We start from the raw sequence: 26,030 nt of genomic DNA, 5'->3' as shown, positions 1-26,030 counted from the left end.
AATTAAACTATCTTTTTGAACCATCTGGATCATCATGTCTTATAAAATGTTGGATAAAGGTTAGAATGATTAGAAACTTATAGACCCTGACTAAGAATTCTTAGATAGATAGATAGATAGATAGATAGATAGATAGATAGATAGATAGATAGATAGATAGATAGATAGATAGATAGATAGATAGATAGATAGATAGATATCGATAGATACTTTATTTATTCAAGTATTCAGCAACTTACAACAAAAAACACAGAAAGGCAAAACAGGCAGGTTATTAACATTAAAGGTTAGTATATACTCTACAAAAAATTTCTGTACTATACTATAAACAAATTACTTCTAATTTTAAAATCTACAGAAAAACTAATTGTATTAAAAGTCAACAAACAGTATTTACACCTTTCAAGGCACAGTGACTTAAAGTCATTTAAGTGGTTTAAAGTGATTTTGACAGGTAGTACAAAAACTGTTGCCGTACACTACATAATGCTAAATCTTTCTACTCATTTGGATGTTTTGTTATTAGAAATATCAAAAAGTGAGACATAGAAACCACATTTTTCGTGATTATTATTATTATTATTATTATTATTATTATTATTATTATTATTATTAATAATAATAATAATAATAATAATAATTAACATTAAGGATTGATCCCTTAATGTTAAATAATAATAATAATAATAATAATAATAATAATAATAATAATAATAATAATAATAAAAAGGTTGTAATGCAGCTGCTCACTTCATAAAGTGCTAAAAAATGGACCTTCAATGGGAAAATGACCAGTTTCATATAAAGCTGGTTAAAGTGTGGCTTCCAGTATGAAGGATAAAGAACCACTAAAGGACATATTTGTAACACATACCTGCTGCAGGTAAATCCCAAGGTAAAGGCTGAGGGGTGCTGCCCATGTTTACTCCTCCCTCTAATTTCAGACAGAGTGCTGTCAATATAGATGCAAACAAAAGTGTGTGCCTGGCGGTAGATTTCAAAATAAACCACCACATGAAAACATGGACATTTGTAGTACAGTCCAGGTCAGTGTCCAAAAGATTAGCAAAAGGCTCTTTTGAATGCAAGACATAATCCACATCCGTTGAAAGATCAATACTGTCTAAGCCTGTAATAATGTGCTGTTTGAATTGCTTTTATTTGTTGTTGTTTTTCAATAGGCTTCTAGAAAAAAAAATTTACTTTAGTATTTGTTTTTCATTGCTTTTCTACTTTTTTTGCGCACTGCATTTATTATGTTTCGACATTTTTTTCTGAGCAATATCTGGCACAATAATTTATTTGGGGATTAATAAAGTTTTATCATATCTTATTCTAAATAAATGTAGCATAATAATTTGATTTAATTCAGTTGTTTTTATATAGTGCATGTTTACCACAAAAATCATGTCAGGGCACTTTACACAGTAAGATGGGGGATCTTATAGTGTTAAAATTTAGAGGTAAACCCAACAAATGCAAAATATTCACTTTCTTTGGTTCATTTTGGCCACTGTGACTCTCGTGCTTTAACTTTGAAGGCAGATCGTCCCTGTTCCGACCGCTGTCTGCCATGTTCGCCGTGTCTTCATGGAAGTTGCGCGGAGGCTGGAGCTGGTGTGAGATTTCACTCGTCGCTGTGTTCTTTGTGCAGCTCGGTGTGCGCTTTCATGCGGGAGTAGTCGGAGCAGAGGTCAGCACGGCAGCGGGGCGCACCGGGAGATAAGAGGCAACAGGAAACCTGCTGAAAGTTTTACATGATCCACAGCTCACAGTGTCGGGTGTACCGGGTGGCGCAGGTCCTGGTGGGATTGATTTTCGCAGGATGAGAGCCGCCAGGGGACCCGCGCACCAGGGACATCCAGGGTGCCGGTAGTGCGCAAACCCACCGGGGGAGCGGCGGCGGGTGGACGGGCTCCTACTGATGACAAAGCGGGCGATCCGACCGATGAGTAACTCGGGAGCACGTTTCCCCCGGGAGCCAAGATGATCGCGGCGTTTTTCCCCTTGAAGAAACTGCGGCGAAATGGCAGATATCTTCTGTTTGGGGCGATTCTGCTGGTCGGAGCTGTGGCCGTTTACCATGAGATGGTTGCAGCCAAAGCATGGAGCAGTGACATCGGTGAGTCTGTGGCACGTTGTTGCTCAACAAGTGTTTGTCACTTACACTTACACCACTGAGGCTTGATCTCTTAGAAAAATGAGGATGTGGAGAAGCAAGAACTAAACTTGCATAAAGATGCTGCGAACTTAGTACTGCAACATCACCAGAAACCATGCATGAAATGACTACAAAAGCACACAGAATATAAAGATAACTTCTTTACATAAGATGCCCACTAGTTGCTGGGGTCTTTACTTTTTTCAGTTTTCTCTCAGTGGTGTATTTTTAAAGCTGTGCTCTTTCAGTGGTCTTAAACTACATTATTTTAAAGCTTTTAGTGTATTGTCTACCTCCTATAGAGGAACACTTGTGTTAAATATGTGTTTCAGTAAACTGCAGCCCCAGAAATGGCCACATAGATCGGTAACCCAAATAAGTGTTTCAGTTACACAAATATTGTTAAATTTGTACTAAAAAATAATACTGTAAAGGTGACATTGAATTTTTTTTTAATTAAACGGGAATGTGGACAAGCAAGAAATAAACTTGTCTTTTCCCTTTACGTTTTTTTTTGTTTTCTCTCATTTCCATGGTGTATTTTTAAAGTTGCATTCTTACAGTGGTGTTGACCTGCAACTTCTAATATATTGTCCACCTCCTATTCAAACAGCCAATAGAGGGATGCAGATACATGTTGCAGTAAACAGCAGCCTCAGAAACGACCACAGAGGTGTTTCACAACCCTAGCAACTGTTCAGGTTGTTTGCTGAAGTCAAAGGCAGTTTTCCTTTATGTTAAATAGATGAAACTATAACCTGGTAATCCACATAAGTCGCTAAAATTGCACCAGAATAGTACAAAAAAATATTACTATTGAAGTGGCATTAATTCCAGGAATATTTAACATGATTACTTTATAGTTTGCAGAGATTTTCTGTTTTCTGATCATTCAGTATTAAGTAAAATCCCGTGTAATTTCTGTTTAGATCAATCTAAATTCATTAAAGTCTCCATGTGAGCAATAACTGGATCCATCCCCTTACATCCTCTTTTGCTTTCAGTCATTGATGTTGTAGACGTTCGCAGAGGAAGCGGCAAGTGGAGCAACAGGTTGATTTTGAGAGATGGAGTTCCATGTGTGTGTTCTAAAACGAGAGAGACAGTAAGAGGAGGGGGATGGTGGAGGTCAGAAGGTCAGATGACAGGTTTACGCTCACGGGGAAGTCCTGTCTCACACTGGGTAACCAAACTTCCTGCCCTTTACCGTGTTCAGCTTACCATTTGCTGCTCTCGCATTCAACACAGGGATGTCACCTCAAAGAGCCGAGATGAAAACAGTGAGAACAGTCGCCTTGTTGTGTCGGACCCACAACAGAAGGATGGCAACGCATCATGCACACACACGCTTAAAAGAAAATCCGAGCGCGTGAACGTGTGCCTGAGACCTACATCACAGGCTTGGCTGTATGTATACATACTCCTGGGCTGGACTCCATGTAGCCTTAGAGCTGGGTGGAAAGAGAAATAATTAGAATGACATGTAATTATAATAATTCTATAAAAATAATAATTCTGATATGTAATAGAAGTGTGACAAGTAGGTTGTCAGCTGTCTTCCAGGTGTTGTACTGGTGACAAAAGGCATCTTATGTCCATTTAAAGCCAGCATGATAAATTATGCTCAGTCAGTATGGAGACACAAGCGTTTTTGAGGTGCTGTAACTAAACATTCATTGCATGTAGTCTTATTGCATTGATTTGAAAGTGCTCTGATTGAAATTAAGGTTTTGCATTATCATCCACCTACTTCTTATCTGTAAAGACTCCATTACCCCGTATTTATTGGTGATAACTCTATTAATTCCTATTACCAGGATCGGCACAATTTAGACAGAATTTATCGTACACAGTAGTTGAACACCTTCGCTCTTGTTTAAATGTGTTGAAATTGTTTGCGCTTCACATTTATTGTTGGTGTCCACATCAATTTTCGCATACATTTTAAAATACTGGTGCTAACTTTTAAGGCTTTATGTGACCAATCACCACGATATATCTGTATCACCCGTACGGCCCGAGTAGAACTCTCAGGTCAGGCCAACAAAAATTACTTGTTGTCCCTCGTTCCAAGTGTAAAACCCGTGGTGACTGTGCTTTCCAAGCTCTCGCACCAAAACTGTGGAATGCTCTTCCTCTGCAGCTGAGATTGGTCGACTACTGTGAAGCTTTCATGAGGAAGCTAAAAACATTCCTATTCTGACAGGCTTTTGGTTGACCTGTACCTGCTCTGTTTTATTTATTGTTTTTGATGCACTGTATTTTAGCTGTTGCTCCCCTGTTCTACCAATTTTTTACCTTAATCCTTATTGTTTTTATCCTTGTTTTATTATTGTTGTAAAGCACTTTGTGATTTTGTATCTGTGAAAGGTGCTATATAAATAAATTTTACTTACTTACTTACTTACATATTTGGCCAATGAAGCTAATTCAGATTCTGTTATTTAAAACTTGAGGTGAGTCCAGGCAACAGCAGCTATTTCTCACAATAAATGTCTGGCATTAAATGTAATTCAAAGAAGAGGATGAACATTTACAAAAAGCAGACATTTGAAACAATTTATAAAGCCAAAAGTGTGACTTCAAGTGGCACAGCTGAATGCTTTTTGTTGCACTTGTGTGGCTCTTGTTGTAGGTAACGTCAGTAATTTGCATGGTCACACCTGCACTGAAGTTTCATCCTTCCATGACGCTAAGTGAATATTTCTAAGGTCTAAGTTCATTGCATGAATCAGTGTCAGACAGCTTTTACAGCTGGTAATCTGTTCACAAACATACTTGGCATCTTATCACGCACAACGGCTGATTTTCCTGCTCACTAACTAAACAAAAGCCTCATATACCAGTATTTCACCATCAGGAAAAAAGGAGCGTCGAAGAGAATTAAAGGAAATACAGGACTCTGTGTCTTTATAAGACTCAACTGTAGGCTCAGTCAGAGATTCTTCTTGTAATACGCTCGTCACCTTCGACCTACAGAACAAAGTGAATGATTGAGACTGGCAACGCAGGTTGCTACAGGAGCACTCAAAGAGATGTGGGTCTTTGAGGGACGGCTTGTTTTTCCCATATGGAGGTCACACGGGCACTTAACACAGATAACATTTAAAGTGCTGCAATTAATAAATGTCCAAATGGAGAAATGGCTGCCTGTGTAGGTAGGGGATTTTTCTGTGGTGATTTACCGTACTAGGCACTTCTACATTTTAAAATAATCCTTTGGTAAAGGTGAAGCAGTTGTAGTTGAGTTAATGACAAGAACTTTTCACCAGTATCCCTCCAATGCTACTCACCTATTTGGTATTTTGTGCAGCTTGGGTAAACATTTTGACATGTTGCAGTCTGCTATATGTTACTTCCTCATGGCTGTTTACTAGTCCAGAGTGTCAGTATTTGGACAGTTATACGTGTCTTTGTTCTTCATGTGCCTCAGCACATGAAATTTGAATTAAAGTGCCAAATCTCAGTTTTTCTGTTTGGGACTGTGTCGATATAAAACAGCTACATGGTGCATATATGGACCTTTTAACACATTATAGTGTAATGATTCAAACACAAGTGGACAGATACACATTAAGTCAAACTTAATCCTTATAACTGATATTGTGGAGAAAATATTTCAGCTTTCCTTGGTGAAATCTCTGTTCACTGTAGCCACCCTTAGATCTTACTTGTTTTGGAGTCTCTCTAAACTTATCTTCATTATCTTCAGCAAGTGTACTTCATACCCAATCACATCGAGATCAGGTGATAGACTTACCCAGCTGAGAATGTTCCATCATCTTGCATCATGAGGAGTGTTTTTGTTCCTTGGCTGCATGCTTGAGATCACTGTCCTGATAAATGCTATGTTGTGATATGGTTAACTGATTCTGTGCAGACAGAATACTCCTGTAAACTTGTGCATTCACCTAGTGGTTTTGTCAGCATCTGAATCATCAATAAATCCCAGTGTGCTCCTTCACTGATATCATACCCAAACCATAATAGACTGTTTGACAGATAAGTTGGTTTGCTTTGGGATCATGAGCTGTTCCAGTTTTTCTCCACACTATCCTCTCTCCATAATTTTGATTGGGCTTCTGTGTTTGTTTTGTCAGTTCAACAGCTTCACTGGTTAATTTTCTGGTCATGCACTTTTCTCCTGATCATTTACCAGGAGAAATTTACTCCTAAATCCTTGGGAACCATTTGGCTTTCTAATAGTTATAAAGGTGCTTTTCTTCAACATGCAAATGATTTGGATTTTGTTTAAAGAGAAATAATTCACTCACAGCTCCTTCTATTTTGATGTAAACCTAATGAAACCAAAGCTGTGACTTGACATTTTAATCTAGGATCCATGATTTTACTTGAAACTGAAAGCTCTACAGAACAAAATATGTGTTCACTATGCAAATACGACTAGACTTTTTGTTTTATTATGTACACTTCATATTTGACTACCTTCTGATCTGCATGTTTTACATAAACTCAGCCCTTAACTCTACAAGTGCAGTTTGTTTGTCCATGTCCTAGAAGCTGGGATAGAGTGTCCAAACCCGGCAAAACAGACAGAATCATCAAACAGCCACTTGAAAAACCTCCGGTCTCTTTGTTTATTAGATATATTTTTGCTCCCTGTATGAAAGCCAGAAGCTAGTAAAGGCCTGCAGGAATCATTTCATCAACTGAGTCACCAAACAAAGCCCTGAATGACAGTTTTTCTTAATTAGAACGGATGACTGAATGAACACAAGAAGCAAAAAAAAAAAGCCTTATTATGTCCTGTGGTGAATATTGTGGAGAAAAGACAACGGAATAGGCTAAGTAGGACGACTGGATGAGTGCAGATGGAGATAAAAATACTCCTTACTAGCGTCTCTCAGCCACCACTCTAGAATTACTGTTGCCTAAATTGGCCCCCGTGTCTCAGGGGTGTGTGCTTGGAGATCTCCACCCTGGTGATAATGACAGACCTTCACAAGCGCTGTAACCCCAGTTCACTCACTGCTGCCACAAGCTCATAAAGAACACAAACACTGAGGTCCGGTTTTAAAATACCCACTACCCTATAATTTGATGACAGAAGAGGTTAGAAGGGGTAATATTACTGCATCTGCTCTGGCTGAGCGCTGGAGTTTTTTGGGGGGTTTTTTGCCAGCAAAGGAGTGCCATGCCATAGCAGCTCATTGAAGCCTGTGACTGAGATGAGTTACATTTGGTGGTCATCAGCAGTGAATTGGAACAGGGGAGTGGGTGGGATTCCGTTGGGACACTGGGCTTCATTGTTCCTGCAACATAAGCCTCCAAGAAATGGATGAAAAAGCGTCTTGTATAAGAAACCTGAAAATCTGCTGCTCACTTGCAGCATGTGACCTACGGTGAACCGTATGGTGAGTTTGATTAATGACGCTGGTTGTGATGGTAACCTGTGTGCAGGAAATGCTGTCTTTCAGTGGTTGCGTTAGGCGTGTTTGAGATTCAGATTGATTAGTACCAAAGTTGGAGGGTGACTTTTGGCATTGGGGGAAGTACCCCGTACAAGAATAACCTGTTCCATGTTCTGGGAAAATCACAAATGTCTTTCAGATTAGTAGGGGAGACCATGTGACAGTTTTGCATGTTCATCTGCGACTGCTGCGTATTTACCCATCAGCCCCGCTCTGCTCTGACTGGTTTTATCCATTTCCTCAGGTATGAGTCCCGATGCTGCTGGCAGCAACTGGAGGAGAGCCATGTTGGATGAAAGGGTAAGGGTGGCGCATGGAAAAAGAAGTGGTAATAGAAAATATGGTGTTGCCAGGCTGTGTGCAGAGAGAGTTCACCGAGATTTCTGTGTTTTCTAGGTGAGACGGGACCATCAACCAGATGCTGCGGCAGATTTAGCTGCTTGGATCTCCAGCTACAGTCCACAAACCTGGAAACCAGAGGTGTGTGTGTATATATGTGTACAGTGCCCACATACCTAAATATTCTGTCTCATCTACTGTGAACTCTGAATAACCTGTCTGGGCCTGCCCAGTTCCCTCCCACCTCAGTGCCTATGCCTGTGTTTACAGTGTCTTTCCTGCAGCAGACTCTGCCTCTGCAGACTCCATTGCCTTGCATTAGGGTCATCATATTTCCACTATATTAAGCAGGAGTGTACTTTGGCCAGTTGCTTACGCCTAGTGTTTCATGTCTGGGGGGAGCTGTTGCTGTGTCTGGCTTTGCAGGCCAGTGTAACCGAGCTTTTTATTAGCATTAATAGTCCCTCTGATCATGTTTGTGCCGGAGGCACCGAGGTGTTTTTGGATGTTCATTACATTCTAAAATAAATTGTCTAACCTGTTGATCCACAAACTGGCATCAATAATTGCTACTGTTTCCAGAAAGTACTAGTCGGACATGTACAACATTAAAGGTTGTTTCTGGACCCTTCCTCCATATAGAGCAGCTTCAGCTCGCCATATTTTCAGGATGTCTCATGTGAGCAGCTGTCAAGGTCTTTCCACAGTATTTCAGTTGGATTAATGTCTTAACTGATTGGGCCACTCCAAAATGAGGATTTTCTTAGTTTCAAGTCCTTCTGCAGTAGATTTACTTAAATATTTGGAGTCATTTTCATGTTCGTTTTTACATCATATGTAGAGCTGCGTATTTTTCCCAAACAATTCAACCTGTAGAGTGTCAAGATGCTCTTTCTGACAAACTTCTCTGTGCACTGATGCTGTTTTGGAGAGCAGCAGCAGTCTGGTAAATAATTTATTTGTGGTGGAAAAGGTATTCAGAACCTTCACTTAAGCAAAAGTACTGACACAGCAATGGAAAAATACAGGTAAAACCCTCTACTCAAGTAAAGGTACTTAACTATTAACAGCAAAATGTAGGTAAAGTATTAGAGTAAAAGTATTGATTTGGTCTTTCGAACTGATAATTTTTTGTCAATGTTATTATTAGATTATGAATAATGAAGCATCAGTGTGAGCAGCAGGTTTAACTGCTTAAACATGTACAATAACATCAGATAAGTCTGTCATCAGATGGTTTTTGGTGAGATGTTGGATCTTTTGAACATTTAAGTTTGAACTCAGAGTTCAGTTTGTCCAACCCACAGTCCAAAAAGCAGTCACAGGATTCAAAGAATAGCTAAAATTCCCAAACACTGCTTTAGCAAGTGAATCTATAATATTTTTGCAGTATAGAAAATTTTATCCATATTTCCTGCTCCTTTAACCAAACATCGTGTTTCATGTTAAGTCACAATGTGGTAAAAACTACAGTTTACATGAATAATTATTGTAAATACTGCAGTAAGTTATAGTTGGTCAGTCTTATGTGTAGTTAACACAACTTTTAACAGCTTAACCTCCATCCAAAACAATGACGTAATGTGCAGGTCCAGCTGAGGACTCAGATCATGTTTACAGTATAAAACTCCATAAATGTCACAACAGATTTACTATGCTGCTGATTGAAAGTTTTCTTTTAAAGTGCAACAAAGCCGTAGTTGGAATAAAAGTAAATTTGAGCTTTACAGCAAATGAGCGCCCCAGATTCAATGTAAAGTGGCCTTTAATCTTGAACATGGAAATGGATCCAAAGTGCCTTGTTAAATGATTACAAGCACCACAGATGCAGCCTGAACCTCTGAGCTCGGATCACGCTAACATTTAACTAACTGTGCTGATGACAGCAGAGTGCTTAGTCTGACCACTAATGAAATCTGATGAACTACTGGACTGGTTTTGGCTCTGACCTGCTGTATTCTGTCACTGCGCTGCAATCAACGCACACACACACTGATCAGATAACATGGCAGATGTCACAGAGGTGTGCGTTTACAGGACATCTAGCCTCCTGCCGAGACTCCACTGCTTCGTCATCTACGCGTGCAGCGCGTGTTCCAGTGTTTCCTCCTGATTTTCATGAAGTGCGGAAGAGAAATTTGACTGCCATTGTCACCCGCTTCCTGGAATCCATTCTTCTACTTGTGTGTACAGTAAACATATTTTACTTAAAGGGTCAGCTTCTCCAGATTACAATGAAAGCATATTTGCTCACTAAGCTCCATTGTTATGGATGCATGAAGATAGGTTTGATTTTATTATTACTTTCAGACAGATCCTAAAACCTGCTTAGCTCCATACAGCTTAACATATGGGAACAAAATGTGTTTGGAATTTGGGTGAACCGCCTCTTTCAATAAGACGTGTTTACATCTAGGAAAAGCTGTGGATTATAGGAATCAGGTGGCAGTTGAAAGGAGCAGTTCTGTCACCGTATTGTCAAATGGTATCCAAGGAAGTGCGTATTTGTTGGTCTTCGTTTGCTAAGTACTGAGGCCAGATGGTTGATTGTCCCACTGCTGAATGAGTGTAGCACAAACACTGCTGTGTTCCCAACATTGTCCCCGCTCTCGTCTCTCTTCCTGCAGTATAAGGGCCAGGCCAATCTGCATGTCTTTGAGGACTGGTGTGGCAGTTCTACAGCTGACCTGCGCAAGAACCTGCACTACCCGCTGTATCCCCATGTGAGTCAAACTTTCATCTGCTCCGTTTATTTGGTTATTCATTAATTGTGTTTAACTGATAATTTACATTTTCAGTTATTCTGCCAAATCAAGTCGCTGGTTCATGACCAAAGTGAGGAACAAATGACATTCCCATCGGCATCAGCTGTGCTTTGTGTTTAGCAAATGATAGCATGCTTAATCCATCAACCAGCCATTTTCACATCTTTTCCTCACAAATCTGCAACTAAAAACAGTCAGAGGTGTGATAACAAAACCATTTTTTTCACTCTCATAACATTAAACACCATACATTTGAATGCAAAACAGGAGTTTTTTGCTTTCACAGCAATCAAGTCTTCAATCTTTATAGAAAGTAAAAGGAACTCAGCAATGTCTTTTGTGAAGCATAGCAAAGTTATAATGTCATACATCATAGAATGTTATTTTTTTTCTTTTAAAAATTGAAAACACCTAGATTCAACATTTTTCCAAGTGCCTGCAGATGTTACTAACGCTAGAAAAGTGGTGTCCCTACATACTACACATAATTTACTACTCTGTGTTTTATGTAAACACTTCCTGCAGTTCATCCCAGTTCAGCTGAAAGTTCTCTGAATTTTTGTTAGATAACTGTTGGTCACAGCTGATTCATACATGGCTTCCCAGTGTTTCCAAGGAACACAGAATTTTTAGCTGTCTTGCAGAATCTAGATACTGCGTACTCTTCATATTTTTGGTAAATTTTGAAATGAGGTCTGTAGAATAAAGCAATTTTGATGAGATTTCATGATTTCAGGCTTTGCTTTGGTTAAGTTTTCTGACAACGCACGATGAATTAGTAGTTCATGGACCATCAGCAAGTTGACTGTCTGATGATTCTCTTAGTTTTTAAAGTTTCAGGCTCTAATAAATAACATAAAGCAAGCGAACATGCAATTTTAAAGTTTTAGAGGGGTTTGAATTTCGGAGAGTTAAACCACATTAATCTGGGGACAGGATCACAGTGAGTAACCTATTTAGAATCATTAACAATTTATTTATTAATTTTCCTTTTAATTTAACAGGAAAGTATACAATACGTGTAATGTCTTACTGCAAAAACTATAATTTTCGAGTTAATATTTAGAAATAAAGGAAAATACTCAAAACCTTTGCTGAAATCAGTGATATCTGAATGAAGATGTTTTTTAATTTTTTTGATTTAAATGAGTGTCTGATTTTTCACAGGTATTTTTAATTTAGTTTTGCATCAGTCCACAACATCACCAAGATTATGCTGACAAATATGGTCTAACCATTCAGCTGACTGAAGTGCAGCTGGGTGTTTTTTATGTGGCAAAGAAGACATTCCTCTACACATTTTGACACAAGCGTAGGCAAATACACTCACACATACACATTCATGTTCACTCAGAGGTGCATTCTACATCTACATGCAAGATCCTCATGTCCTGGGACTCAAGATGTAGTTTCTCTTTGAGTCAACATTGTGGCTGATTCTCTGTTTCCCTTTTATTTCTCTTTCAGTCCAGGACGACAGTGCAGAAACTGGCCGTCTCTCCTCAGTGGACCAACTATGGACTAAGGATATTTGGTTACTTACATCCATATACTGATGGTACATTATGTGCTTTTTCTCTTTGTGCTGCCTGTTACTGCACAGAGTTCATATATGTCACACTATACTCCCCTGTATCTCTTCCTCATTCAGTCCCTTAAACCTTTGTCTTGTTTTCTCCTCCCGGTCTCAGGAGAGTTTGTGTTTGCGTTGAGCTCTGATGATAACTCTGAATTGTGGCTCAGCACAGACGACTCTCCACTCAACTTGCAGTTGTTGTCATGGGTTGGAAAGGTATGAATATTTGTCATCCCCTCAAGTATCAGAGTGTTGTTTACACATATTTGACTCTGCAATATCTGTTTGCATGCTGGGTTTTTCATTTCTAGACTGGCACAGAGTGGACAGCCCCGGGCGAGTTCGACAAATATGCCAGTCAGACCTCCAGACCTGTTAGGTGAGTGGATTAAAAACTAGAATTTACTGTAAGATCAACACCTATGTGGGTAAATGAACAAACCAAACTGCATGCTGACCTCAAAATTCAGTTGTTAAAGGTCCCGAAATGATGTGCTTTTCTCTATACTTTGAAAACATATGGCTAAATACAATCACACACATTAAAAACACACTTAATCTCAGCTAATGAGCTTTATCAAGAGGTGTGAGTGGATTGACCAGATTTAACAGCCACCTTCAAACACCATGAACCACCAACCGTATAGCTGTCATCATACTCTCATTAAAACACGTTGAATTATGATTGGAACAACAATAAACAGAATGTGATACACCTTCATTCCAGCTAACAAGCTTCCACTTTAAATCACTGAGAAGAACACATGTACAACAACACACAGTAACACTAATTGTCAGGCTACACATCAAACCAGTGCATAAATGCAAGCACATCTAATGCAGCAGCCCTTTGTGAAAATGTATGTGCTGGTTTAGGTGCACGAACAACTTTTATCTGGAAAAAATGACACTAATGTTTCCAATGATGACATAGCATTATGGCTGGCATGCTGGAAAGCGTTGTCACACGGTGTGGGTGTGGTTTACTGCAATGGGACAGGAAATGTTGTGGTCTTCATAGTCTGAACCCATTTTGGTGACTTGACACCCACAACACAAGATGCTGATATCAGCACTGTGACTTTCCAGCACGTCTTACCCTGAAACCACAAGAGCATAAATGTTTACTTCAAATGCTTTTTTTTACGACTTTAAGAGAACAAACCTATCAGAGGGAGACATGTATCTAAATCAGTTTGTTATTTTATTATTTATTATTACCCACACTTATACAGGTGTTGGATAAATGCATGAGCAACAACAATAAAATTACCATAAAAGTAGATAAAAACATGCAAAATTAGGAAACTATTTCAGGGATTAACTGGGTCAATATATAATTGAGGGACTTTTGAAGTCCATGGGATATATCTTGTATACATTTTTATTAAAAGTTAAAAAAAGTAATGTTTTTTATATACATTATGATTATGTCTTTACTAATTCCATAATTATTTATTATGGAAACAATCATTTACTCATTACAAAATGACTGGATATCACTAAAATGTCAACTACATAACCATCTGAATTTAATGACAACCACCTTCTAATTAGCTAAACAGTAATTAAATGGGCTTATTCGTCTTCTTTTTATTAAGTTGAGATAATCATGACAGATATTTCTTTTTTGGCAATACATCAAATTTTATGTGGAAAATAACAAATTGTATCTGTGTCCAAGAAATCACTTTCAACTAAGTTACTCATTACAAAAACACCTCTCAAGGAAGTGTGTTAATTCCAGATCACATGACCTGCTCCACATGATGTCATTTCCTTCTGAAGAAAAGACTGGCCAGACTCCAAGGCTTTCTGAGTTATTTAATATAAAGTAGTGTGTGAGTCAAGTGTAGATTTATCACGTCAACAGGTTTACTGCAATATCTTTATAAATTACTTTCAATTTAAATTTTACTCATTTGTATATATAATATTTTAGAAGAATCTTTCAGTAAAAATTCCATGTGGTGTTTGGTTATAGGCGGTCATGTTGATTTTAGGTCTGAAAACAGCAAAAATGTCAACTATGTTACAGAAAGTCCCATAATTGTATATTGACCCAGCTAGGTATGTTAGAGGTATTTAACTTCTTTCATTTGCTTTTTAGGATTGAGATTTCACTGTATGACTTGGCTACTCTCTCATATTTCTGATATGATTCATACACACTGTTCCCAGCTGGCTCAGGTCATGTCACACCCTTACTGTCACTGTTCCAAGATCTCAAATGAAGGTTTTGCAAACTGTTCCACCCTCTGCCTGTTGAAATCAGATCTTCCCTGTGTTTTTAAGTTTCAAGTTAAAACCAAGAAAAAAATCTCTTATCCTGATAACCTTATTTTTTTGGTTTTAAATACCATATTTTATTATTTGTTTATTATTATTTCATCTGTTGTTTGAATTTGTCCATGTCCAGGACTGTGTCATCAGATATCATTTTTTTGTACACGCCGTTGCAGTTTCAACACTAAAACGGGTCAAAATTTGGAAAAAAATCTTTGCAATTGAAAGATAAGCTGGTGGAGTTTCCAAATCTCATCTATATTCCTGAGAATAGGGAAATATCTGCATGATCAGCCTCAAGATGAACATGTAGAGGAAATGCACAGGTACACTGATTTTTATCTGGTCACGCGAGCCGCTGTGGGCTAAATGTCGAGTTATGACCTACACAGATTAAAGCTTTGAGCTGTTTCTTTAGCTGAAAGTTAATGTTGAGTTTTCATGTGACATAGCACTGAATATAAACCTTTACTTTCTGACAGGCTGTCTGCTCAGAGGAGGTACTTTTTTGAAGTTATCCACAAGCAAAACAACAAAGGGACTGACCATGTGGAAGTGGCAGTAAGTTGTTAGATTCAGAAAATGTCCTCTGTCGGTTTTCTCCCCGTGTTTCATTGGTTCCAGCTCTTAGGCCAAGTCTGTGCTTATTTTTATACTCAAAGTGAGCAGTAAAGTGAAAGAGACAAGCAGTTATTTGTTTGTCTTCACACAGTGGCAGCTCCTGGACCAGGACTCTAGGTTTATGATTGTTGAATCCAAGCACATCTCCCTCTATGTTAGTAAGTACTCCATTAAATCAGTCGCAGTTAAATCTCCATCATAATCAAGGACTGTTTGCTTTTATTACTCTGCAAGGATTCTCAAAACTGAAACTCAGTGGTTTTGTTTTACAATAGTAAGAAAGCACTTCTCTTATTCTAACGCGACGTGACTTGATCCCACAGATGAGTCTGCCTTGTTAATGAGTGACGTGGGCCACATACCACAGACAGCTGCAAGCCACCAACACGCCCCCACAAAGCACAGCCATGCAGCAGACATGCTAAGTGAAGATCCGAGAGACACGTTCTACCAAGGTCTCTCTCGGTTTCTCTGCCATATGTTCTATCATCCCGGATGCAAGTAATGTGCAAGTGATTTCCTCTTTCTAAATGCACAGAGTAATCTCCCCTCAAATCTGTGCATTGTGTTTGTCTTACAGTTCCTCTCATAAACAGCAAGTTCCTGCAAGGTGTTCTGCCTGACTGCTCGTACAATCCCAGCTACACAATCAAAGACTTTCCACTGCTTCGCTATCAAGGACTGCAGTTTGTACGTGTTTATATGGGTTATTTCGCTTTTGTGCTGGTGCTTGATCACATTATTTGTTATTGTTCACACAAAAAGGTCCCAAATGCAAAAGATCAAGTGATATGGGAGCTTTTTCCGTCTTTAATGTTATTCTCGTGCTTCTTTTTAATCTGCAGTTTTATTGTTTTTAGCAAAAACGAACAGATCGGTGGATAGCAGACAGGCCCATCACTGGTGAAGTGAAATGCTTGACGTTGTTTAAAGTAGGAAGTACAAGGAAAGTGGGTTACATTGCAGTGTGAAGATCTGTGGGCTCTATGTGTCATACTTAACTTTTAAAGATTTGGCAGTGACTTCCTTGAGTCTGTGCTGGTTGCCTAGCAACCTCATGGACGACACGGCTTCAAGATGTCACTAAAAGAATCTGAAGTAGTCTTTATTCCTTGTAGAACTGCTGAGGCTCTAATTTAATGATTAAACAAACTAGATGGAATGTGTTTATACTCTTTATCTCAGCTTTTATTACACAAGATATCATGATTCATACCAAACATCAAGCTGTTAAATACTTTACAGCATGACATGTTTCATTTGCCCAGGTCCACATGTCCTACATCTATCCAAATGACTACACAAGACTCACACACATGGAGACAGAGAAGAGCTGCTTCTACCCTGAGAGTCCTTACTACATGAAGATGTGAGAGCTCTGCTGAAGAAACATGACAAATATAAATCCACATGTAGTAAAACTGTAACGTTGTGTACCTAATGAAAATGTATACGCAATTAACAAAGTTGAATTAGAAGTAATTCACCAATAAAGAGTGTTATAGTGCTCAGTCTGCTGAAAATCTATTTTTATTTTTAAGTTACATCTGAAAGCATTAATTTGTGACTTGAATGTTCCCAAGTAAAATGACTTCTTTATTTTTTCGTAATTTTGTTTCTTGACCTTTTTCCCCAGGTTTGGTTTCTCTAGATACATGAGACTAGACCGTCCAGGTGTGCAGGAAAGTGGAACTGCAGGTAGAGGTGTTTTATACTTCTTTCCAAACAAAAGCAAGTTCCTTATATTACCAGTTCTATTCACTCTCCTTTTGTCTCTGTTTCTAATGTTTGCTAGATTTTGGCTTCCAGAGGAAGAAATCAGTCTTAGATGAGGAGTATGGCAATGAGGCCTATGAACAAGAGAAGGAAATCAAGCTGGACGAGATAGACAACGCCCTTTTCCCAGACTATGGCGATGATTATGATGATTATGCTCAGAAACGCCGGCGCAAACTCTTCTCCTTGGACATCCAAGAAACAAACAACACAGTGGAGAACTCTTCTGATACAAGACTGCACATAGGGAAGATGAAGAAGAGGCAGAGAAGAGACCAAGTGACTCAGCCAGTGGCAAAAGAACCAACTGTGCCTCCACAGTCAGTGCCAACGCAAACTTCAGAACATCACCTGCAACAAACCTGGACACGGTTAAAACAAGAACGCCCAATTACAAACAAACTTCAGATAAAGGCAAAAGTAAAATCGAGAGCAGCACAGAGACAAAAGGTAAAATCGGCTGTGAGACCAGAACAGAATAATCCACTGATACCAGTTAAAGAAATGCAGCTTAAAGCAAGGCGAGTTGTCCCATCAGAGCAACACAGAGACACTCCTCTGCCTGAAAAGCCCACAGTGGCCAAGCAGCGAAAGTTTGTAACCAGAGAGAAAGAGCTGCAGCCAGCCATCTCCAAGCATTTAACCACTCAGAAGAGAGACATCAAACGGCCTTTAGTCATGTCAAATCAAAGGAATGCAGATGGCAGAAAAAGCCTCAGGGATAGAGAGATAGAGATGAATATGCCTCTGCAGCAAGATTTAGAAAACAGCATCCAAAGAGTTAAGACGATTCCTAGAGAGAAGACGCGCAAAAAGTGGTCAGACGTGGAAGGAGAAGTCGGGGAGGAGGACGAGGTTCACGACAGGGCTGAGAACCAGAGAAGCACCAGGCGGAATGAGGGAGACTCTCTGTGGGGACCAGGAAAGGAATTTGACGGTGCTGATGATGAGGATCAAACCCCTGCTCCGGTGTTCGACACTCAGGTCAGCTGGAACCAAACCTTCCAGGTCAGCCATCTGGATCTGCAGGCGCAGCGTTCCGATTGGATCGACCTGCGATGCAACATCTCTGGAAACCTCCTGCTCCACTCTAGTGATGCTTTACCCATCGTTGAAGCTTTTATGGAGCAGCTGAATGAAAAGCACCACGGGTAAGTGTGGATGCATCACTTCCAGAGGCCTTTATAGCAACTTTTAGCTTCACTTGAATTGCAGGATGTAATTTATGTTATTAAATATAAGTTGTAAACAAACTTGGTGGTTTAAATTTAAAAACTGTGGAAACACCATTTACTCAACTACTGTTCATACTGCTATGTTAATGTGGCTCCTTTGCAAAGGGGATCTATTGCATTTTACTAGTCTGTAAATTATGTATTTATTTTTATGTATGAAACTAGTCATCTGTATGTAAAATGGATAATATTGGCTTCCTCTCCACTGATTTCACAGCAAACATGAGTAATTAGTATGATAGTATACAAACATTTTATACTGACATGATTTGCTTTAGTGCATAATTGCTACTTATCCTTTTGAAACTTTATTGTTAATAATCTTTATGTATCTTCTTTGAGTGATATTATATTATGTTGTGCTATTTTTAATTACACCTATAATCAAATACCTTTAACTTAAGGTGGTGAAGTTTTTACTTATTCAACATTGTGTGATTTCACACTGATTGTACTTTTTCCTTAATTATCCTCTGTGTTTTCATGGCTTTTCAATGTTTTTTGAACATGTTGCATCTTCTACTAATATAGCGAAGCAGCTAAAAACACTAATGTGGAAAGAGCACATTTACAGCGCATATGTTTTTTTTGTCTCTGGTTGACCTTGCAGGCAGTTTACGTTGGTGCGAGTGGTTAACGTGGTGAAGCGTGTGGACGGGGTCCAGGGTAGCCGCTATCTTTTGGAGCTGGAGGTGAAAGATGCGAATGGCCAGTTGCTGCGTCTGTCGCGCTACATCTACGCTCTGATTCGCCGCAGCAGGCGCAGCTTCAGCTTCCAACGGTCGAAACCTCAGCTGGTGCTGTGCAACCCGGTGGGCTTCCAGTGGAATCCTGTTGCCACCGTCCACTTCATAGTGCCAGGTAGAGTCTACTCCAAGATTCAAATTTAGTATTCACCAAGTAACAACAGGGTTCTCAGCACATCCTGCAGCCAAATCAGGTTTTCTGCTTTAACTTGGAAACACACAAACAAAGCCTTGTGCTTGAGTGACAAAGTGAACAAAGACACAAGGCAAGCAAATATACTCCACCTAACAATTTTCATAATTGGTTGGATAGTTTTTCAGATCTATTGGATGATTAAGTAATGGTTGGGAGTTGCCATCATCAGTGCCACACCCTCAACGCCACAGCAACACAAACCTGTCTTACAGCTACAAAGATAGAGATACAATAAGTAGCTGAATTAATCATATTTTTACAATTTTAACACAGAAGAAAAATAAGGAAAAAAAGCTAAGCTAAATTAGTATGAAAAACTCACACAGGCCTATTTCCTTGATCAGTCACAGAGAAGCAAAATACAGCAGAGTAGAGATAGAATAAGATCATCAAAAATCAGTCAAGATTGGTTTATGAAATCACATTAATTAGAACTGTAGGCAAAAACACTGGGATAAAGTCAATTTCTATATAAAACAAATGCATAACCTTAACTGCAAATCATGAGATGACGTGCATATTTTTCCTTGACTCCTGCTCTCAGATAAACCCCCACAATGTGTGAATGCATAAGTCAAATGTCACAGCCCAGAAAAGGCACCATAAAACAAGCAATTCATTTTTGTTCAAGTCCAAAAGTACAAGTTTAAATCTGGCACGTGTGACAACTTCACCTACAAAAACATTTACTATCAGGTTACTCAGGTGACTCCAATAGGACAAATACGATCCTCCCTTGAAAATATGGGACACGTACCTCACAACAAGAAGTGATAGCCTGTCCTATTTTTGTTTTGTGGTTTATGAAAGCAATATTCTTTTCTTGTAGTCTCTAGTACTGTGGTCCTATCCTCTCAACTGTTGCTTTTCACAATACTGTTACACACTTTGTAATCATGCGTACCTGTGCTTTGTTTAACCACTGCCTGTAATTTTTACATTTTTTTTTATTTGTAAAAAAAGAAGAAAATACTCAGGTGTTTAGACACATTTTACCATCAGTGACGATAATACAGTGTAGGACCACATGGAAAACATTTTAAGTTTCACAAAATTAAGACTTTCATTCCCTCTTAAAAAAACAAAACACAAAAAATACAGTTGTCAGTTATCGTTATTTTATTACTCGAGGATAGAATGGACTTGTTGTGTGCTCTGTGTACTATTACTTAGTGATCAAAGCTGTGCAAAAACTCAGATCTCGACAGCCTGTTTTTGAAATGCACAGAAACAAGGTTAATTTCTCTGAAATCCCTACCGGCCTACCTGCCCTAGGCCTGCTGGTCAGCATCACCTGCAATAATAATAATACAATAATAATATGAATTTGAAACTGACGCATAAATACTGGTACACAAAGTTCACACCAAAGTGAACTATGTGGGCATGGTGAGCCTGTTAATGTCAACAATCTCCTTTTTACAGGACTTAAGAAAGTAAATAGTTTCAGGCTGATTTGTTGATCTACAATACATGTTGTTCTTTTCATTGTGTTTATGTCACCTACATAACTCGAAATACTGCTTTAAAGTATTGTCCTGTAATTATTTGTGTACCACTTGAGAGTGATTAGCTCCCAAAGCATGTAATAAACAATAAAAAAAACTGATTGTGGTTCATTTTGAGAGCACATGCTGTATAGTTACCCTGTTTCTTTCTGTTTCTGCACAATATAATTTGCCTGCATGTCTTCCTCAGTGAAAAATCAGGCTCGGTGGGTGCAGCAGCTGATTACTGACATGGAGAGTCTCTTTAGAGAAACTGGTGACACCAACTTCAACCTCATCATCACCGACTACAACAGCACCGACATGGACGTGAGGAAGGCTCTACAGAAATCCTCACTCCCCAGGTTTGCTTCACTTTCACACAAAACACAAGCTTGTATTGAAGTGTACATGAAATGAATATTCTGCAATTACGCTTGTGGAATTCACCAGGTACCAGTATGTGAAGCTAAGTGGGAACTTTGAGCGCTCCGCTGGTCTACAAGCAGGTGTCGACCTCATAAATGTGTGTATTGCAATATGACTCAGCAACAAAACATACATTAATAGTAACACTGAATGTTATGATCTTAACTTTTCCCTCCTTGTTTCTCTTTAGGACGACCACAGCATTGTGTTTCTCTGTGACCTCCACATCCACTTCCCTCCCTCAATCATTGATACCATCAGGAAGCACTGTGTGGAGGGATACATGGCCTTTGCTCCTATTGTCTTGAGACTAGACTGCGGTACGACGCCGTTAGAGGCCAGAGGTAGGAAGACGTACATGCAGTGAATTACATAAATGACTAAAATTTTGTGAATTTGAAAAAAAACTTCAAAATCAGTAGATGATGCCAGAGGATTTTTTTCATTCCGTCAAAACCTGCCCTCCTATGTAGCTGTTTTGTAAGAAAGTTATGCACATATTCAGTGATACAGTCACTTATATGTTCACTGATTCATTCTTAAAGTATTTGCAAAGATTTTTTTTTAGGTTATTTTTTGGCCTTTTTAGTCAAGCGATAGACAGGAAAGTAGGGCGAAGACCTACAGCAAAGGGTGGTGAGCTGGAATCTAACCCAGGCCACTGCGTTTGGGACTATAGCCCCTGTTCATGGGTCACCTGCTCAACCAGCTGAACTACCTGGGCCTCAAAGATTTTTTCTTTTAAAGTAGCTTTTTTTAGCATTCATATGTACTAGCTTGCAGTCACATATTTTCCAACCGTTGTTGTCGCATTGATGCATGTCTTGGTGTTTTATCGCCACCTGTTGATCAGGGAAATAGTGTGAAAGCGATGGCAGGAATGTGTAGCACGTCTGCTGCATGCATGCGTGCAAGTACATGCACAGTATGTGTGCACAGGACAAGAAAGATAGAGAAACACTGCTCCACAGAGGAAGAAAAGGAGGAGGGCATAAGCAATTCACAATGTGTAACTTAAAAACTGAAAAAGTTCTTTAATGTGACCAGGAAGATGTTGAAAGTGAGAAATTATTGAATCTGTTATTCTGGTGCGTATAGGAACCCTGCTAAACACACAGCACAGGGAGAAGCAGACCCTAAGTAGTAGGGCTCTCTGAGAGCTCTAGTCTGCTCTAATATTATATATGTTCCATGATCTGATCTGTCAACCCAGACCAGATCTGCACCAAAATGAAATCAGTTCCACCTTTGGTTGTACTCCACTTATCCAAGGTTTAACTAGGAACTAGATTAGCTGCCATTTGAAGTCTTTACTGTCTTGTCCGTCTTTGTGTACCTGCATTTGTGACATATTGTGCAGATCATTGTACATTTTCTGACTTTTCTGCATCAGCTCTCCCCTTCTTGTACTTCTGTGTTACTACTGACTTTGTTCAGAAAGCCTGCGTCTCCACAGTTTCTTTGTCAGTTTAGAGATTCAGTCAGAGTAGATTTGTGAATACAGGAATGACTATGGCATATATGTAGCCTAAGATACATTTTTTTGCATTGCTCTTGCATTGACATGTTGGATTCACTGCCTTTCGCCTCCAGCAACACACACTCAGACACATAATTTCCACTGGTTGTTTTTTTTAGTGAATTCTGGCATCTTATATTGCCAAGCTGTAACATGTGGAAAATGTAAATTGATAGAATGTTTTGCTCACGGTGATACACAAAAGTAGTGGTCATCGTATGAGATGTAAAGAAAAAAACAACCTTAAACACTTTTTCATTTTCAGACGAACTGTGTTTTTAAGTGGCAGTTTCAAATATTCATGAATATGTGTCTGTACTGTCTGTATTGCAGGTTATTGGGAGGTCAATGGCTTTGGCTTGCTGGGGATCTATAAGTCAGATCTGGACACAGTGGGAGGAATGAATACCAGGGAATTCACAGACCGCTGGGGAGGAGAGGACTGGGAGCTCCTCGACAGGTGTGTTCCTCACTTCCTGTCTCTTATGTCTCTTAAAAGATGTACTTGTTGTTTTTAGGCCATTTTCTTTATTAAGAAGTTATGATTTCACATGAAGCTTTAAAGGATTTTCACACTACTGGACAAAGTTCTTCTTCCATTTCTGATCCCTGCTGTTGTTTGTAATGTTTTTCTTATTCATGCAAGTAATTTGCAAAATGTCATTATGGATCATTTGTTGCAAGAACAGGAATATATCAGTGAAGCTTCAAGCTGATTTTCAGTCACATTAAAGACTTCAGCAACACTATGAGTCAATGAGTTCAACAGAAAGCGAAACATCTGTCAGAAAAGAGAATGATCCACAGTTCTATTTGGAATGAGACTTATGGCTAATTTTTACTAACAAATATATGATGTATTGAGGAAAACTGACAGGAATAATGGTCTCATGCACATAACGAGCTCATGCATGTTCACTATAAAAGACAAAAGTAATTCTACAAAGACTCCATAATTACGAACTGTAGCAAATGGAGACAAAGAAGGAAAGACGTTATACTGTAACTGCTGCAAGGCACTGAACATGACAGACTGATTATACACAAAAGAGTGAAAGACTTGGAATGTTTTTTAAAATTTCCTTGTAAGCAGTGCATGCTTTGAAGACAGATAAATGGTGCCTCGTGATTTATCAGCCTGCTTTTCCTTGTACTGTGCATTTAGGGGATGCTGCAAAAAAAATACAAGGTGAAATTAAACCGATATTTTTATATTGTGCTTTCAAAGGCATCAAAACTGAAAAAATATCCAACAAATACTAGAATCAAAACAGTTCCACAGAATTGACATTTGAATCTGAAGCTCTAGTCTGCTATAAATTTCAACTTATTGTTTAGCTCCTTGTTTAGCTTGTTTACACCTCTCACAGTGTCAGTTTTGGTTACAGCAGGTAGCTGTTTTCAGAAAATGTGACTGGCTGAAGAATATATTGGAGCATTGTACATTTTAAAGAGAAAGATATTTGTCGCAAGACATGGTAGAAACCAAAACTGAGCTGAAGGACATGTTGAGTTATATCACCAGGTAGCCAGAAACAAACAGAGAGAGAGAATCAGTGCTAATGTTACTCCATAACTGCTGAGTTTGTACATAAGCAACTGTTTGCCAACAAACTTGCCATATTGGCGAAAAAGATGATCAATGTTTTGGGCTGCTCCCAAAAAGCCAAAAAAAATCAGTTACGGCAGGTTTAAGATGATTTTAATGTTGAACAGACGAAAAAGAAGTAGCACTCCTAAATTATATTATTTGAAATGTAAGACGCAAAAACATAAAGCGACTATTATCTGTTTTTTTCTGGGATTTGGCCTTTTATGAATTCATTTATTTTTCACATAGTGACTTACAAACTTTGGAGACCAAGCTAAGTAAAGCCTCTGTTCTCTGCTCCAGGATCCTCCATGCAGGACTGGAAGTGGAAAGGATCTACTTGAGGAACTTTTCCCATCACTATCACTCCAAACGAGGCATGTGGAATCGGCGAATGTCAGAAGGACACAGGTGACCTTGTCACCTGCTGCTGCACCATGACATTGTCACGGTTACCACCATGGCAACCAGAGCACTTTAAGGCCAGAGCTCGATGCCTCCTATGTAATAGTAATACCTGCTGACCGTCAGAGAGGGTGACATGGGACTGGACACTGACTTCGTTCACTCAGGCTTTAGGAGACAGCTGGCTGCAGTGAAGGTCATTGCTAAGGAGATACTACTAATAAGGTCAGAGTTAATTTCACTGGATAGGCTGTTGACTACTAAGAGGGTACTGGCTAATGAACGCCGCTGACTGTGTGACTTTATATATGAAGTTACTGCTGTGCACAATGTTGCTGACCGAGACTATGACCTGCACTAAAGGCTGTAAGGAAGTGACCTGATCCAAAGACACAACTGGACTCCTAAGTGACAGTCAACACTTCTGGACGTAAACACACAAATGTCCTATTTCATAAACATCACAAGCCTTGCACATGAGTCTTAACTGGGGAAAACAATGTTTTTTTTTCTTTGTCACAAAATAGAAATACGTGTAGTTGTCATTGTAGATTGTGTGTAAGGTAAACACAGCCTTATTTGTCATGTTGTAAATTACAGAAAAAAATCTATTTATTAAATAAATGTTTTTAGTTGTTTCTTTTTTTTTTTGCCTTTGTGTTAATTTTTTTTCTCAAAACAGATGTGTACCTCAGTTTACCTTTTGAGTGCCCTCCCGTTTGTTGGAAGCTATAATAAATGTGTTTTCTGCTCTGCTGTAACTGTTATTCAGGTACTAAGGGGTGTTTTTACAGATGAGTCAGGAAAAAAAGTGAAAGAAAATAATAATTTTTAATCGCATATCAAAACAGGGCTATGATTCAGATTTGTAAGCTATTGTGTTTTGCCTTAAGCAGAGAAAGAATGATCCTATGCCAGAAATATGAACTGATGCATTATTGTGAGAGTATGTTGCCTTATTCTGCTTGCCCTCCCTGTACTACCACTCACCAAAGAAAGGAGGTCAAACTTAGGTAAATGGAGGGACTTCTGCTTTTTTCCTGTGCTGAAATGCATGATTAGTTTTTCAGCATGACGGACTGTCAGGCAAATCTGTTAAAATGCAACACTGCGTTTTAGCAATTATTTTTAAAGCTAGCTAATTTTCTTTTTGTTGCTCTCCCTGCTATTCTTAATTGTTCTTTATTAAAAGAAACAAAACTTTTTTTTCTTAGTGCCTCACTTATTTTTTGTTGAAAAATGATTGTGTGTTTTTATCTTGTTTTGTTATTTAAAATTAGGCAGCATTTTCTGATTGTTCACATTCCACTTTAATTAAAATTGTGGTGCCTTTCTTAGATTATTCAGTACAAACTGATTCAAGTCAAGCTGTTTCACTTGTCATTTCGGACAAAGAAGACAAAACACAGTTCTGGTTTGTAACACTGCTAAAAGTGGTGTGATTGTTTATATAATTTTTCTTCTTC

General features: G+C 38.8%; 1 protein-coding gene across 1 annotated transcript; it reads left to right on the top strand.

The window, feature by feature from the left end:
- Positions 1 to 1,604: 1,604 nt before the first annotated feature.
- On the top strand, positions 1,605 to 25,768 carry b4galnt3b (beta-1,4-N-acetyl-galactosaminyl transferase 3b). The gene is made up of 20 exons (XM_023275392.3): positions 1,605 to 2,122; positions 7,838 to 7,893; positions 7,990 to 8,073; positions 10,560 to 10,655; positions 12,165 to 12,255; positions 12,389 to 12,489; positions 12,585 to 12,652; positions 15,042 to 15,120; positions 15,272 to 15,338; positions 15,504 to 15,635; positions 15,761 to 15,870; positions 16,449 to 16,549; positions 16,817 to 16,878; positions 16,976 to 18,107; positions 18,802 to 19,052; positions 20,832 to 20,985; positions 21,074 to 21,146; positions 21,240 to 21,393; positions 22,902 to 23,028; positions 24,463 to 25,768. Exons 1-20 carry the CDS (start codon positions 1,987 to 1,989, stop codon positions 24,572 to 24,574), a joined length of 3,186 nt encoding a protein of 1,061 aa, XP_023131160.2. The 5' UTR covers positions 1,605 to 1,986; the 3' UTR covers positions 24,575 to 25,768.
- The last annotated feature ends 262 nt before the right edge of the window (positions 25,769 to 26,030 follow it).

This window comes from Amphiprion ocellaris, chromosome 3 (assembly GCF_022539595.1).
Source record: "Amphiprion ocellaris isolate individual 3 ecotype Okinawa chromosome 3, ASM2253959v1, whole genome shotgun sequence".
NCBI lineage: Eukaryota > Metazoa > Chordata > Actinopteri > Pomacentridae > Amphiprion > Amphiprion ocellaris.
The sequence above is the reverse complement of the archived record's forward strand: the minus strand, read 5'-3'. Positions and strand labels throughout refer to the sequence as shown.